Raw genomic sequence first — 17256 nt, 5'->3', positions numbered from 1 at the left:
TCCCCTTCTCCAGGGGATCTTCCCAACCTAGGGATAGAACTAGGGTCTCCTGCATTGCAGGCGGATTCTTTACGGTCTGAGACACCAGGGAAGTGTACTGTTGGACTTTCATGTTGCTCCATTTTGTTGTTTATTTGTTTGGTTTATTTGTTACCAGAAATATCTCTTGGATGAAAGTATTTGCATTTTATTCTTTGCTTTAACATGTATGCTTTCCAGATTATGTGTGTGTGAATATTCTCATAAGAAAAAAATATTGCTAGATTAGAGGCCCACTTTCCTGGCTTCTTCCCTTTATCTGACACACAAACAAAATTCTGACATCCTATGATGTCAGAGATTCTAAGAGATCCTGCTAGCTACTAAACCTCTAAAGATATACTAATAGAGAGTCTCAAAGCTGACACTAGATCAAATATTTAATGTGAATGAGAGAATGAAAAAACTTTCTTACTCCTTGCTAGATATATCAGATTCCCTCTTTTCCACTGGAACAAGCTTTCAAAATCTTACAAACCACACTTACCCAGGAAAAAATAATACACAGTCTGACAACGCTTATGACAAAAGAAAATCTAATTACATTTCATGAAAACAAATCTTCATTCAACTCCAAGTGTACAACTGCAGAGATGTGTCATCAAGTATCTTGCGGAGAAACAAAACAATATTTTGCTTCATGACATGAACAGAATTTCAAAAACCGTGTCCCTGCCCTAGAAGTCCTGGCACCAGGGACATAGTTGTGTGTTTAAAATATTGGATGGCAAACTGGTATTTTAAAAGCAATATTAATAAGGAAAGGTCAGTATAAATAGAATGCATAGGGTTCATGTCTCTCAGGAGGAAAGAAAAGGAATTAATACAGGGCCTTAGCACAGAACTTGAACTTTGCATTAAACAAGATAATAATAATATTTATATAGTCCTTGACATATATCAAGCCTTTCAGACTACTGATGATATACACTATTAATTTCTAGTGATTCAGCAGTGACATCAGTGAGAGTCATACAGGATGGCGTTTATTTCAATAGCATACGGGAAATATGTAATATGACACGTATGTGGGCCTCTAATGAGGAAGAAGAGGCAAAGGGGGAATTGAGATGTGATATTCTAATAAACTCTGAACTTCAAGAAAGTTTGTATTTAAACAAGTTTGGTAAAAAGAGACTGAGTCAGGGGCCATGTGGCTGGTGAGACGGAGTTTGGGAACTTGTGGGGTGATTAGGAATCCTGGATCCCTCTCAAGGGGTTGGAAGTCCCAAGGTAGTAAGCCCTTGATTCCATTGTGTTAGTGATTCAGTCACGTCTGACTCTAGCCCTCCAGGCTCCTCTGTCCCCGGAGTTCTCCAGGCAAGAATACTGGACTGGGTAGCCATTCCCTTCTCCAGAGGATCTTCCTGACCCAGGGATTGAACCCTGGTCTCCTGCCTTATAGGCAGATTCTTTGCCATCTGAACCACCAGGAAAAGCTGAATGTATTGTCTAAGCAAAAGATGGAGCTCCGTCTGAAAGATCCAACAGCAAGCCTTTTTGTTTGAGACATGCAGAGAACACAACGTAATCATTAGAGGTGTGGAAAGATACCTAGAGCTAGTGACATTGACATATGCTGTCCAGAAGTGGAAAGCAGACTTAAGTGGTGGGCCAGAAATTAAGTCTTTGAAGATTCCAGAAAAGGGTCTTGAAACTGAGCAATGCTGTCACCAGAGAGGGGCTGAGGGGGTGGTGAATAGGAGAGTCTACTGTTTAGAAATCATTATAGTTTGTTCTTACAAGTTTGGCAGGTTCTTGGTACAATTATACAACTACACATACATTTGGCATATAGAGATGAATTATGTACTCTGCATGTAATTACATGTAGCAAAATGTGTACTTTTATTTGCTGGGTATTTACATAGTACAGTGAATCGTGTACTCAGAAATAATTAACATAAAGTATTATTTAAAAAAAAACAAAACAAAAGTAGTTTGGTTTTCTTGAGCTTCAAAAAAAAATAAAAAAAGAATCTGGAATCTTTCTTTCATTTATTCCAATAGTCCATGCCAAATTGTTCTGGAAGGCTGTCGCCAGAGAAAAGGAAGATGCTGTAATTTCCCTCTGTTATTCATAATCTTTTGATTTAAGGAAAAGGCCTTTTCAAAGTTAAAGTGTCTCAACACTGCTGTCTGGACTTAGATATTCCTAAATTTAAAACATTTGCAGATTCAGTCAACTTGAATGAATAAATACCTAGATATTATTTTCAGCTTCTCTATTTGTAAAACTGAGATTCTCATATGACTTATAAGGAATATGAATCGTTTTTTTTTTAATTAGACATCAAAAAGTAGCCATGTCTTTATGTTTATTTATGAATAAATTATGAAGCAAACATTTAGCTTTATGTATTGTCTTTGGTTATCCAAAATATTTCTTGTTGGAAACTATTCAAAACCAATTCTAATTTGAAAGCAAAAATACTCAGAAAGTGAATTAAGGTTTTAGAATTGAATCTCTTAAGTTTTCTTTTTAAAACTATCCCATGGGACACAAGATTTCTGAATTTTTTCATTATTCTTGGAGTTGGGTTAAAAACTATTCTCCAACTTTTTCTGGAGCTAAAGTTTGTAGGCGAAACTTAATTTTAAGAGTTCTTTATAAATAAGATCTTAGAAGATAGGGACTCTTGTGAGGAGTAAAGAGGATGGCTTTTTTTTTTTTTTTTTAATAATGGCCTACATTGTAAGACATTTTTCAGTTTGGAAGAAATTCTTGATGTTTAATTCCTTGAAGGAATTAGGTTAACTATGTCAGAACGATTACTAAATTAGAATCTTTAGGAAACAGAGTAATATATTTTCCTTTATTGGGGCTATCAAAGGAGGACCAATTTAGTAATAATCAACCCATATGGCATTTTAGAGAATTTGCCAATTTTCACCTTAATTGATTTAATCAGTATATGTAGCTGTCGGGAGACAAGAGGGTCCGCCAACACCAGGAGGGTAGGAAAGTGTGAACTTCAGAAATGCTTTGTAATGTTCTGTAAGTTACATTCATTAGTATTATCACAATACCATTATGGCCCCTGAATTTTTCTGAGGCAAGATAAAATCGGTCAGAAAAGAAATTTAGGCATTCTGGAGTCATATTTCTTTGTCTGATCTGGTATGAAACTATAATTGTTTAAAGGTTTCAGGAACAAACATCATTTTGGTCAGTCCTCCCACCTGATTACTTGGGGCTTGATTTTTGAAAGGTTGAGATGGTGAATTAGTCATATACTTGGAAACTGGAAGTTTTCTTTCCCTAAAGGGAGAGCCTGAACATCAATGTCTCTGGGTTGTTTTCCTTGTGCTTCATTCTAAGTCATACCGTTTTCAAGTCAAGATGCTTCTTGTTTCCTGGGCCAGTTATCTCGCTAACCTGTCACTGTCTCACACTTTGTTCTAGGTGCTTATAGCCATTATTCTTGTAGATGCTAATAGACTTCTAGGTCCTAAAACCTTTCCACTTTCTGAATATTTTATACAGTACACAGTTTATATAGATCTACTATACTTGGATGTTAGCAGGTCCTCATGATCTACTTACATGGAGGCTGAAAATCAATCTGTAAAAAAAAAGGAAGAAATTAACCTTTTAAATTAGCTATAAGTTGTTCTTATTCTGTGTCTATACTCAGGAAAAGTAAAACGTTCTTTAAAAAGTTTTTTCAGGTCTCTGCTGATTCTTTCAGTCAGCTAATTTTTGATCAGTGACATATCTGTAGTGCTTTTCCTTAAAAATGGTAACATTTTGTGGTGCTCGCAAAGTTATTCTAAACTCTCCCTCCCACCTCAAAGAGCAGTTAGCCTTGTGTAACTTAAAACGTTGGTAGAAGAAATCTAAATTTTATTTTAAAGAGAGCTTAACATCTGGGCCATTGAATGTAGTGTTTTTTCGCCTAAGTCCAGTTAACATGTAAATAACGTAAATATTACCAGAAATGTGACCCAGGGTATTTAATACACATCCAAATTTATTTCTGAAATATTGCCGTGGATTCAGAATCCTGAATTCCAACCAGATGTATTTCTGGAGTATTACACAGGTCATATATATTTCACTTTATTTTGGTTCAAACCCTGGGGATCGACACGATAATTAGATTGAGAACATCTGCACCAAATCCAAACCGTTTCCCTGATCCTTTCTTGAGCCTTCCCCACCGGAGGGATTTTTTTTTTTTTTTTAACCCCTGCACTTTTTGTCTAGTCACCTTTAGGGCAATTCCGAGGTCTCGCCTGTCTGCCACCGCACAAATGGGAGGGAAAGGCAGACGTATCCTTAAGTATGGATGCGAGAAATCTTTAGATGTGGCATTGCGTCGGGACAGGAGTCGCCAGAGGTGGCCATGCCGTTTCCCGCCAGGGGCCTGGCTCTGGGACAGGGCGTGGCCAGGCGCGGGGCGCGCGGGTGGGCACGTGCGCAGGGACCCGAGGACGCGAGTGTCGGGGCGCCGCTGCCCTCTACCGGGCGGCGCGGTCGGAGCTGCAGCGCGGACGCCGGCCGCCCGCGCGCGGGCTCGGGCGCCCCACACCGGGGCGGCCCTCGGCGTCCCTCGGCGTCCCGGGGTCGGGAGTGCCCTGCCTGGCGCCGTGTCACTGCATCTGGGGCCGAGGCTCCCGGCGCCCGAGCGCTCCCACCCACCTGCTTCCTGCCCCCGCCTCTGGTCAAAACTGCGGCCGAGACGCCCAGGGAACCCCCCTTGCAGACCTCGGGAGTCGTGCGTTGTCGAAACTGACGCTCGTGGTCGCCAGTGCCAGACCTAGGGGCGCGTATGTTCTCCAAATCCTGGGGACTTTCATTTCCAGTCCCTTCATTCAAAAAGGCTGAGTTCACTCCAACTATCAGCGTTGAAACTTTCGAACTCAGTTGAAAAGCAATTATATCCCACTTACATGTTTTATTTTGTATTCCCTACAGATTTTATTTACATATAATTTTCAAGATTAAGGAATTTGGGGATTTGTTTTAACTAATTACACGTTAAATGAAGTACGAGAGAGTAAAAGTACTGTATTCCTACTGGAAACTCAAACTCACACGTGTGTGTAATCAATTAAAGATGACGATCATAAAACTTGTGCTTTTTGCCAGGTTTTCTGCGAAGAAAGAAATCAAAAGAAAATTGACTTTGGGGTTTTAGCATTCCTGTAAGCCGGGGACCTTGTAAGTGTACCCACACTTTCCAAGTTTTTGCACCCAAACCGATGTGTCTGAAACCACAGGAAGTTTCTGGGGCTGTTTCGCTGAAGCGGTGTGGGGGGATACAGAACTGGGCTCCAAGACTTTTCCTGTCGCTTGGGCAGGTGGGGGCCACTGGAGCCCCTCGCCACCGCGGGTGCGGTGCGGCGCGGTACCGCGCGGCCACTGTGCGGGACGCTGACTGGTGCAGCGACACGGGGGGTCAGTGCTGCCTTCTCCCGGCCCGGTGCCCCCCAACGTGAAACGCTGTTCCCGGCTGACTCGGTCTGTGAATCCGGCTGGGGCGCAGCGAAGAGGTGTGCGGCCGCCGATCGCCGGCACGCCTCGTATCCGCCCCGCGGCCGTGGGCCAGGTTCGCGCGGGGTCGGGGCTCGGGCAGGTGGTCGCGGCTGCTCCGCGCGCTCGGCGCCCCGCAGGAGGCCGAGCGCAAAGCGGCGCGGGGCCGGCGCTCGCCCGACCAAACGGCCGCCGGCTCCCTGCCCAGTGTCCAGGAGGGGCTGCGCGGAGTCGGCAACGGCGACCCCCGCACCCCCCCCCCCCGCCAGCCCCACCCCAGGCGCGCCCGAAAACCGCCCCAGGTGAGCCGGGCTCGGGGCCCTCCCGCGGGGGGGCCAGGGGCGCCCCCCTCTCGTCGCCCTCCAGCGCCCCCTCGGGGCCGGGCCGGCGGCAGCCGCCGTCGCCCCGCCAGGGCCGGGGTCTCGGGAGGGGCGGGGGTCGCGGGCCTGGCGGCGGGCGCCGCGGGGGAGCGGGCAGGGGCCGCGCGCGCGCGCGCGCGAGGGGCCCGGCGGCTGCGGCCCGCCGCGCCCTCGGGCTCCGGCTCCGGCTCCGGCTCGGGCTCGCCATGGCTGCGGCGGCGCCGTGAGGAGGAGTCCGCGTGCTCCGTGGCGGCGGCGGCGGCCGGCTCCAGGCCGGGTTTTGGCGCCGCCCGCCTGCTGCCTCCTGGCGGCTCCTGAACTCCAGCCCCCTCTCTATCAGCCTCTCACTCCGTCTCAATATGTCTCAAGATGGCGGCCAATGTGGGATCGATGTTTCAATATTGGAAGCGCTTTGATTTACAGCAGCTGCAGGTCAGGCTTCTCCTCGCTCGGCCTCTCGCCCGGGGGTGGGGGCTGCGGGCGGTCGCGGCCTCCCCCCGGGACCCCGGGCCGCCCGGCCGCCGGGGGGCCGCGGCGGCGGGGAGGAGGGGGGTGCCGGGGGAACGCGGGGCCGAGTCGGGGACAAGTCCCTCTCGCTCCCCGGCCCCCATTGATAACTCGCTTGATCAGAAATTGATCCTCTTTGTTCAATTCATCGATCAGCCCAAGATGGCGCCGGGAGCCGCCGCCGCCGCCACCGCTGCCCCCGGTGTCGGCCCCCACCCCGGGGCGCCCCCCCCCCCCGGCCCTGCGCCGCCGCCGCCGCGGGACCCGGGGAGGGGGCGGCCCCGGCGGCCCGCGGGGCGCGCGCGCGAGCCGGGGGAGCGGGCGACTGGCTGGCGGGCGGGCGGGCGGCGGCGGCGGCCGCTGCGCCAGGAGGGGGCTGCGGCCCGGCGGCGGCGGCAGCGCCCGGTCGCGCGCCCCGCGCCCCCCGGCCCGCCGTATTCCCGGGGAAAGTTTGTGGGGAGTTGCTGTGGGGGTGAAGCGCCTGCCTCTCCAGGAGGAGCCGCCGGCGCGGCGGAGCTGGGGCTGGTGGCGCTGTGGTGCCGCCGGCTCGGGGGAGGGTCAGAGCGGCCACCGGCGGCGGCGGCGGCGCGGCCCGGCTCGGCTCCGGCCAGGCGGGCGGGTGGCCGGGCGGGCGTCCGCGCTCCCCGGGCCCCGGCAGGCTGGGGCCCCGGCCGCCGCAGCCCCCCGCCCCCAATCCCGGGCTGTCAGCGGGCCGGGACCGCGCCGCCGCTCCCGCGCCCGGAGTGGGGCTCCCTCTGCGTGGACCCCGGGGTTTGTTTACGTCCGGGCGGGCGCCCGGGGGGCCACCCGCAGACCCCGCAGTCGCCCGGCTCTTTTGTGTGCCTGCACGAGCGGCGCGGACCGGCCCCTCCGCGGCCGGGAACCCGGGTAGGGGCGCTCGGGGAAACTTGCGGGAGGCAGCGGGCGCCTGGCACGCGAACTCCGGGGGTCGGGGTGCCCCGGGGGCGCGGGTGCGGGCGCCGGCGCCGGACTGCAACTTTCCCCGAGCGCAGGCCCGTCTCTGCGCCCGGGTGCGCGGTCTGTCGCGGCCCGGGGCGCTTGCTCCACGCCGCCTATCCGGGCGGCCTTCGCCCCGCTCCCGGGGCTTCCCGCGGCCTCCAGTGACCCATCAGCTCCTCTCGGATCTTCTCCTCCGAGGTCCTGCCCTCCCAGCAGGGTCCGCGGCGGCGGCGGCGGCGGCGGGTGGGGGGGGGGTGGGTGGGCAATGGAGAGCGCGGCGGGTCCGCTCCGAAATGCCTATCCCGATCGTGTTCTCGAAAGCAAAGCCCCGGGTGTCCCACTAGACAGCGGTGTGCCAGGCCGTGGTCCACGCACCCAACCCCAGGCGCCGAGGGGGGATCGTGCTGGGGCTCCCCATCCGTCGCCCGAGCCGCAGCCGTGCCCAGGGGGCGCGTTCCTGCCTGCCACCCACCACCCCGGGGAGCAGCGCGCCCTCGGGGTCCGCCTGGGACCTGCCAGCTCCGCGCTGGCGGCTCCTGGACAGCCCCGGGACTCTGCCAGGTGGATGTTGTGCGTAGCCGGAGCCAAGTTGAAGGTGAGCGGCGTGTGGGCCAGAAGCTCGGCGAGCGCTGGCGTTGGGGGTTGGAGAGGTGTCTGCGGCTTAGAGGGGCCCGTGGCGGCCGGGCGCTCCGGGTTGGGGAGGGTCCCTCAGCGTCCCTGTGGGACAGCTATTGCTCTCAGATCTAAGGTGTGCTTGAAGGTAAACTTGGCCGAACTTTCCTAACCCGGAGCACTGGTGATAGTGACCTACAGTACTTTTAGGAGGAAAGGAAATGAACTCCAGATGCTGACTTGCATGAAATGCAGCGGATTGGATTAAAACGTATGTAAACGGAGTCTGACAACTTTAATTGTATATGCTTGTTTTCTGCCCTTTCCTGCGTAGTAAGAGCGATAAAGCAGACTCATGGCCGTTATAAGATTTCTTCAAATTTCTCACTTAACTAGGAAGAAGACTATGTGAAATATGTATTTCCGATAAGATTAAAACTTAAAGGAGTTTGAGTGTTTATTGACTAAAATAGATTACTCCAAAGTGTCTATTGTGTAAATTAGATTCCTGAGTGTAATGAACACAGCCGAATGGCATTTTTGATAAATTGGTCTACCCTGTTTTAGTAAAAATAGCTCCCTTTTATCATAATTTAATTCCTGAGCTTACTGTAAAACCCGTTGTGGAGTTTTAGGAGACAAACCTTAATTTTTTTTTTTCCCCTTGTCTTCCTAAATGTGACATTCCAGTCTAATACCAAGGTGGTTTCTTTCTTAAGTGTCTTGGCAAAAACTGCTTGGGAGATGGATTCGGTTTCTCGGGAGTTATTAGATTTTATGACCTCTTTGATCCCCCACCCACTCCTTGGTGATTAGTTACATCTTCAATGTAGTACTTGGCGGGGTGGGGGGGGGGTTGCATTTAGGTGTGTAACTAATGAAAAGTTTCCCTGTCAGTTCATGAGCAAGAACTTTCTTGAATTTAAAAAATTCTTTATTTGAGCCTCGTTCTCTTTACTGAGCAGCCTACTGGTTTTTGGTGATGGATGGAAGATTTGGCCTTAGACGGTTTTCAAATGCCACTTCATCACCTGTTTGAAAACCTTCAGTTGCCTATGGGATGCCCAGGTTCTAGAAGGTGAAAGTGGTTCTTTCTCCGGGCCCTGAAGAGGCCTTTTGAGTTGATATCTGGATTAGCGTCATCTCTGTTCCCACAGACAGTAAGGGAGCCAGGGCAATTGCAGTTTGAGAAGAGAGAATTCATTAGTTTCAGACCCCTCTCATCTTTCCAGAACCCCTTATTCCGAGCTCGGGTTGCCTGCGGAGCGAAGTGAGGGTGGTGCTATTGCTATCTGAGGGTAAAGAGACTGGGTCCCCCAGGGTCCAGTTGGGAGCCCCTCGCTTGACACGGGGACCCGGGGCTGAGCCCTGGGCCCTCGGCTCGGTCTGCCGTGAAGCTGCTTGGGGACATGGAGTGAGTGCCCAGGAAGGGTTTCTGCAGCCTGAGCTGTATTTTGTTTCCTTTTTAGTCCCAAAGTCTTGTGGTATGGGAGTTTCAGGGCTCTGGCCTTGCTAAGACTAGTTGGACAAGTTTTTTATCCTATCCCAGACTTGTAAAAACCAGGCTTTTTTTTTTTTTTTAAGTAAGAAAAACACCATTGTATAAATTTGCCTTTTAAATACACGTTTGGAAAGAGGACACTTTCTAAAACAAGCTCATGTAACTCTGTATGTTAGGGTAGCTTTTTGCCAGTGCCTGGCTTCCCTTCGGAGCATTATTCCTACATGGTGACTAGTCTTTCCCTTTAAGGAACCTCTGCAGAAGTAACCTTTAAACGTTTTCCTCTTTTTTTTTTTTTTTTCAAAATAAGAAAGCAATTTCATTTTTGCTGCAAGTCCATTTTCTGGGTGCTTTTATTTTGTTTTCTCCTGTTAAGGAAGTGTGTATGTTACCAGCCATCCAGGACGCTTCCCCAAACGAAGTATATTATTTTGATTACAATTTGTATCTCATCTAGGACCGTTTAAAATAGAGAGTAAACAAATAGGGGACAGGGTTCTACACAGCTGCTGCCTTTGTTTTTTTGGTTCTCTTAATATCAGCGTCTTAGAGATTGTGTGTGGGAAGGGGTCATTATCAGTTGATTAAAGTTTTTTTTCCCCCCATGAAACTATGCGTAGGTTTTTTCTGGGGGGGGGGTGGGGGGAGTTGTATGTTTGCTTGCTTTTTTAAAAAAGTGTAAGTCAGGGAAGAGGTTAAGTTATGCAGCACCTCTTGCAGTGGTGGGTCCGTAGAGGCCCCCTTCTCCCTTTTCCCCCAGTTTCACCCATCTGCCTGTAGTTAGCGACATGAGAAAGTAGGGAAGGGACAGATTGCCTCTCCTCAGGAATAACTCTCCTAATCCACTGAGCTGACCTTAAAAATGCTGTCTGGTGAGTCAATTGAGCCCAAGACCTTTAGTGACTGTTGCAAAAGTCCTCTGCCCTGTTGTATGCAATTCAAACAAACCCATCAGGGTTTGCTTGGGGCGGGATGGGGGGAAGGTAGGCTGGGTGGGGGCATAAGGGGTCCCTGTTCAGAAGCACCAGGCTGTACCTTGGGACCCCCCAACTTTGCGTCTGCCTGGAGCAGTCAGTAGTCTAAACTCCTCCTGAGGCTGTGCTCATATCCTAAGAGAAAAAACAAGGCTCCCAGTAGAAAAACCCATGTGTGTTTTCAGCTCATCTGTAAAAGCACCAGGAACATCCACAGTGAAATGAAGGGAGGACAAAATTGTTGAAGGAAAAGTTGTATATTTTTTAAAAAGAGAAATCCATCATGTGAAAAATCCCTTTTAAAAAGAGAAATCCATCGTGTGAAAAATCCTGCAAGGGCTAGGCTGGATTCCTACCTGTACTTCCATATTTTTTCAGTTCACATGATTGGCCTCATATCAATTTCACCGATTTAAAAGACAGTTGTATCTGATGGACTGTAACACAGCGATAACAAAAAGTTACTGTAAACACTAAATATATAGGATCTTGTATTTTTAAAAATTATTTAAAAACCCATTTTAATGTATTATATACATTATATAACATAAACATTCATATATGTGTGTGTGTATATATATATATAAAGTAGCTTTCCCTATGACAGATCTGATTTTTACAAGTAATTGTCAAAGACCGAAATTCGTGTATTTCATCCTATTGTTTTGTCTGAAGCCTTTGCGTTATGGCTGCAGAGAGATAGTTTTGGTTTCAGCTGAAATTCCCCTGCCTCTGATTGTTTAAACCAGACCCTTAATCTTATTTTAACATACTTAAAATGTTCAAAAAACCCGGAAGAATTGTTTTGTATAAGTAGCAAGTGAATGTAGTTTAAACACTCAAGCAATTCTGGTATCTAATTGAAAACAGGTGGAATTCTTGGAATCCCGTGTTTGAATCTTATTATAGCAAAGCACAGAGACACTTCTTACGTATGGCCATTCATTTTGTCCAAGCCTTCTGAAGAGGGGCTCTGTGCCCCTGTGCCCCACTGCAGTTTATACCTGGATGTTCAGTCGTGCTGGGCACTTTAGGGACCGGATGCCCATGTGTGCTTGACACTGAGAAAACTCTGTGAGGGTTGATCATGGAGTGAAAAGGGAACTTTAATGGCATAATTAGACAGGCGATTTGATATCTGTGTTATACAACTAATAATGGCAAAGAAATTGTGAATCCATTTGTGATTTCTGATTTAGTAAACATTTGTTGACATGAGCATTTGGATGCATTTTATTATACCCTGATAAAGATTTAGAATAAATTAACTTTCCCTAAGCACATCTAGAGATGTAACCTTAAATAGCAACCAAACCAAACAAAAAGCCAGGTTAAGGGGGTATGTCAATAAAATGTCCATGGTGGGGCCCTCTAGATTATCCCAGTCATTTTTCCTCTCTTACTTTTCCAAGCCAGCTGATAGCCTTGGTTTCATTGTATGTTTAAGAACCAGGTTTCAGTTGGTGTTTAGGTGTTGATTTGTATTGACCTGTTGGTTCCGTCGACGTCTTGGATTTCCTGAGGTGTAGTCAGTCCTGCTTTTCAGCTGTGTTCTGGGAAAGTTGGTGGAGGAGAAGGGTCTCAGGCTGGGCTGAAGGTGTTCCGGCAGGGGGCTACTGGGATTGAGGGGGGACCTGTGGCATTACCCGCATTTGTACCATGGCTTGAAGCCATGGCTTTAAGACACCTGGGCTAAGGCACCTGGGCTGTGACTTAAAAACTGTGTGCTACCCTGTTCATTTAATGCGACACAGTTAAACGTAATGAGGGCAAACAGCTCTTCCTGAAAGACATCTAATTTGTTACAGAACCCATCAAGAACCTTTCCTTTGAAAAGTAAACAACTCTCTAATAGAAATAATTCTAATTCTTGCTATAATTAAATTCTGATGGGGTGATGTTAATGCGCAAAATAAATGTTGTCAGTTTTCCTCATTTGAGTCTGCAGACTTTTCCTTACTGCAGGAGGCCCCGGGGCAGGCAGGCAAGAGGCAAAGATTTTGTGTTTATTAGCGCCTTGGACCTGTGGCAGCCCAGGGGAAGTTCTTCAGTTGTGATTGGTAGGATCCCTGAGCAAGACGTCTCCCCCCACCCAGTTCTTAGGAACACCACCAGGGGACAGGTGACTGGAAAGGATTGGGGGTGGAAGTATTCAGTCCTCCCAAGTATTTACCCAGCACTGCAGAGCGGCTGGAAGAATAGCCAGGTAGGAGACTGACGTGACAGTGACTAGATTCCACTTCCTCCTCTGAGGCACTTGTGAAGTTGGGAAAGGTGAGGGATCCCACCTTTTATAAAACACGAGAGGCCACGGTCAGGGCTACCGGGTCTTCCTTGTGGCCGACTCAGTCAGCTGACAATTGAAATCCTGGACGCTTCTGACTGTGATTTATGAAGTTCATGTTGGAAGAAATTACCAGAGCTTGCTCAGAAGCTTGTTCTTTCTTAGCATTGACCCGAGTATACCCGCACGGGGCCTGTTTTCTTAAAGACATCATTCTCTTTGACTGTGTTTATCTAATAAGTTAAAGCAGTTAACTTTTTTTAAGTTATGCATAGTTGTGAGGTGTCTTGAGTTTGGTTAAGGGAAAAACAAATTGACAAATTAGCTCTTTCTTAAGTGAACGTTGCGAAATGGTGAGAAATAGAATGCCATTCTTACTGTCATTAAAATTTTATTTGGGTGTTGACAGCTTTTTGCTAAATGTAAGATGTTCAGATCCTGTCCACCCAGCTGTAAAACAAAAAAAGAAAATACCCAAAAAACAACCCAACCAGTTCAAAAGCTGCTTTTCCAATTTCCCCCTAAAAGCAAGGTAGTCTGTCTTTAACATTGGGTCTTCCCCCCTAATGAATTGTTAGTATTTTGTTTTCTAGCATAGTTTTATATTTTAAGCATCTTGTTTCGGTTGTTATTTTGGACCTGCAAGGGTCTTTGGTTGGTTGCCATCGCCCCTTGGGTTTTTAGAGGAGCAGTCTCTGCTTAGATCAAAATAGTTTGACGTAAAGCCAGTAAGTGACACCAAAGGTAAATCCTTGTCTTGAAGATGCAAACAGAAGCAAGGCCTGTGGCTGTTGGCAGAGGAAGGGCTGATCCGGAGCCGCCCTCAGCCTGGGCGCTGCCAGTCCCGAGTGACTCCTGTCACCCTGCCTGCCACTTCTTGTCCCTCCTCCGAGCTCCTGCCCCGCCAAGCCTGTCCCCTCCTTCGTTGTGACAACTTTTCTTTTTTTTTTTTTTGGTTTAAAGTATTTGTGGAACTCCATTATTTTGAGATTCTTGGAAGAAAGATACTATGTAAATGAAAATTAAAAATAAAATTCTTGCTGGAGGGAATTGTACATTTGATTTTTTGATTAGGTTTGGAAAAGACATTTTTTTCCCCCTCGCCCTGAAAATAAGAACATTCTGTTGCTCCTATCACCATTTTTGCTTCATTCTGAAAGGTGCGGCAGATAATGGTGAAGCATGTCCTTTATTTTCTGTTTTTCCCCACTATAGTTGACCTAGAACTTGAACCCATGCAGCTCTGTGTACAGTGAATTATTTCTGTTTCACATTGTTCTGCTGTGCCCTCGCCGAGCGTGTAGATAGCAGCTGCCCATGGAATACAAACCTTTCAAAGGGGAAAAGATTTTGGGTCACCAACATGCAGAAATTACAACTAAAATTGTACATAGACCTGCAAATAAAATTCCATCTTTCCTTCCCGTTCACACGGCAGAGGTGTTGTAAGCTGTACCCTTTTGAAACAGAAAGCTCGAGAACAGGAGCAGTCATGTAAACCAGTGGAGAAACCTTAATTTACTGGAATTGCTTCATTTCACTTGTACCTCAGCTCGTCGTTACATAACACTGTGTGCTGTCACACCACGCAGCCAAGTAGGAGACAAGGTCAGGTTCAGAGTCGTGCTTCTGCTCCCTAGGCATGTGTGGGACCCAGGAGCCAGACAGGAAGCCCAGGTTGCTGCCAAGATGCCCTGTCCAGGTGCCCTGGTCCACCAGGGACCTCATGGTCACGAGCAAGCACAGAGGATCAGTGAGATGGCCATGGCCTGCCGAGCCCTTCCCTCGCAGAGCAGTGTGATATGTAGTCAGGAAGTTGTCCCCCAGAGCCTGCTAACCCTGGGGATGGGTGGGTGGGGCACACGGGCTTCCCCCCTCCCCCACAGCTCCTCAGCCCCAGCACCCTAATTTGTCAGCATTGACGTAGAATTGGAAGAGGAAGGGTATTGCCGGTTATGGTTGAATGTCATTATCAGGAGGAGTAAGGAATGGTTTGCGATTGTTTTACATTGCTCTGTGTTGGTATGTAATTATGCTGTCATTTTAACACACACTGATACTTTAATACATCGTGTGTGTGTGTGTGTATGAAGTTAGTTTTGGGGGGGTTGCTTGTTGTGTGTGAGAACCAAATCTTCCTAACACACAAGAGCTGGGAGTATTAGCCTTTACTTGTCTCAGAACTGCCTGAGACATCGGGGTACCCAGCCTGGTTTCTGCACCCCTTCTTCATTTTAGCCAACGCCACAGAGGGAGCCCTCTCATGCACCAGGCACCGTGATGCAGGGCGGGAGAGCCAGCAGCCCGGATGCGCAGAGGGGCCAGGTGGCTGGGATGCGGCTGTGATGGCGTGTGCCCCTGGGATGGTGGAGGGTGGCAGAGGACAGGCGTCCCGACTGCGGTGGGGTGGGCAGGGAAAGCATCCAGAGCAGGAGAGACTAAGCTTGCGCTGAGTTCTGTGCAGCTGGGGAAGCACAGGAGATGGGGTGGCCGGTGGTCTCTGAGTGCCCTCCTTCGCTTGTCTCTGATGGACCCCACGTAGTACCCTCTCAGCTTCTAACCGCCCTTCCCGGGCGCCTGCCTTACGTCGCTGTGCACCCCCTGAATACCCTGCGCTCTGGCGCACACACGCCCCAACTTGGGGCTCCCAGTGAGCCCTGTTGCAGGAGAACTTTGGGCTTCTCTTAGCGGGCAGTCCTGTGTATTCCTGATTTGAGGCTCACTCAGCTAGTTAATTTCAGAACTGCAAATGGAAGTCATCTTCCGATTGTGAAAGGTAGGTAGGGTATGTTTAAATGGCTGTGTTTTGAAAGCTACTGATAGGTACACAGGGCTAGCACATGTATTTCTTTTCATTTATTTTATTCCCATGTATTAAAGTCCTCCTTTGCCAAGTGACATATATGTTGGTTAAAATACACATAATCGTATTTGTGGCACATAATGCAAAAAGTTCACATTTTTAAAAATAGAATTGGGCAGAACAATTCTTTGACAGAGAATTATTCTCCGACTCTGCCCACAGCCTGAATGGGAGGAAACTTCCCCACATTAACCGGGGGAAAGTCGGTATTGTAAGGATCAGAACCCCACCAACGCAAGAGAAGGCAAGGGGCAAGCAGCACGAAGGCCTGGGGGTCGGCGCCGGAGAACGTCTCGGGAGTGCTCGGCACCCCCGGAGCTGGCCCTGGGTCTGGGCGCAGCTTGACCGAGTAGCCCCCTTTCGGAGCAGTGGCCTTCACAGCCTGCGTGCTTTCTCTGCTTCTTCATTTACAAAGAAAGTACCTAGGGTATTTCTGTAGGGGTGACGTCACCGTCTGGCTGCATGAACATTTGCATGGATTTGGGGAAGTGAGGGCTGCCAGGCCTTCGCTGAGCGGGGGTGCGAAAGGAGCCACCGTCCCTGGGGTCTAGCCTGGGTGGCTGATTGGGTGGGGGGCAGGGCCTGGCATACACGAGGACAGGGAGGACAAAGTGGACATGCTCCTTTGCTGGGCTGTGGGCACTGGGCGGAATAGCGGGGGTAGGGGGCGTGGGGAATTCAAGGGCTGAGCCCCCGGCAGAAGGAGGGGTGATGTGCAGTGGAGAGGTTTTGGTGTAGAAGCCTAGAAGATGGGTTGAAACCCGGCGTTTGAAGCCCACGGAGGATTTGTCTGCGTTTTGGTTGGTGCCATTTGGTTTTGTGATCATTTGTGGCGGGGAGGGCTGAAGAGTGCATCTTAGCCTGGGGATTCCCCCTCCCACCTTGTGTTGTAACTCCCTCAGGTCTGGAGCTGGGACTGCCGCGGGGCTTCAGGAAAAGGCAGAGAAGAGAAGGAAAGCATTGCTGGGAGCGCTGGATTCCTCACGTTGCAGCTGATTTTATGTCCGCTGGTGACAAGGCAGATGCTTTAAAAACATTTGTGTATATAGATAAATGCACACCCACAGTGTGTACTTAGTCACTCAGTCGTGTCCTACTCTTTGCGACCCCTTGAACGTAGCCCACCAGGCCCCCTCTGTCCGTGGGATTTGCTAGGCAAGACTAGAGGAGGGGGCTACCTGGGGCTGCCTGCCTCCTGTCTTCCCTCTCGCCGTCACCCCAGCCGTCCCCAAGAATGGCTTTCCCCTGAAGGAGGGTCATCATGATGAGGCTGCCAGGGGATCAGAAGGGGCTCCCCGTCCACAGGGCACCCAGGGTGAGCTTGGCGGTGGGTGAGTCCTTTCACATGAACAGCTGGGGACTGAACAGAGAGCCTGTGTGGTGGACGTGGAAGCCACCTGGGTGCCTGGTGGATCAGTACCTTTCCAGCCGAGGCCTCGCTCGATCTGAGAAACTCTCTCCAGCCTCCCCTGCTGTGAGAGTTCAGAGTCAGCACCCAGCAGTGGAGCTCCAGAGAGGACTGTCTGACAGATAATCCTTCCCCATGAGGGGAGCACTCAGGTTAGCAAACCGTATCTGGTGGTTGGGGTGCAGTTACAGCATCGGGCTGTGTCACTGGCTACCCTCAACGTCCCATGGGTGCATAAAGCAGATTTGTGGGAAGGGCTGGGGAATTGGA

General features: G+C 49.4%; 1 protein-coding gene across 12 annotated transcripts in view; it reads left to right on the top strand.

Moving 5' to 3' along the window:
* The first annotated feature begins 6009 nt into the window (after positions 1-6009).
* CUX1 (cut like homeobox 1) overlaps positions 6010-17256 on the top strand; it is a 348486-nt gene continuing 337239 nt past the window's right edge. For 5 of the 12 annotated variants that reach the window (XM_043454968.1, XM_043454967.1, XM_043454966.1 and 2 more), the window contains exon 1: positions 6998-7939. In XM_043454968.1, the coding sequence (XP_043310903.1) occupies positions 7610-7939 (330 nt within the window). In that variant the 5' untranslated portion in view covers positions 6998-7609. Of the gene's footprint in view, positions 6310-6867; positions 7940-17256 lie in introns of those variants that run through there. The other 7 variants (XM_043454964.1, XM_043454963.1, XM_043454969.1 and 4 more) reach the window with 7 other exon arrangements.

Source organism: Cervus canadensis, chromosome 32 (genome assembly GCF_019320065.1).
Source record: "Cervus canadensis isolate Bull #8, Minnesota chromosome 32, ASM1932006v1, whole genome shotgun sequence".
Classification (NCBI taxonomy): Eukaryota; Metazoa; Chordata; class Mammalia; order Artiodactyla; family Cervidae; genus Cervus; species Cervus canadensis.
The sequence above is the reverse complement of the archived record's forward strand: the minus strand, read 5'-3'. Positions and strand labels throughout refer to the sequence as shown.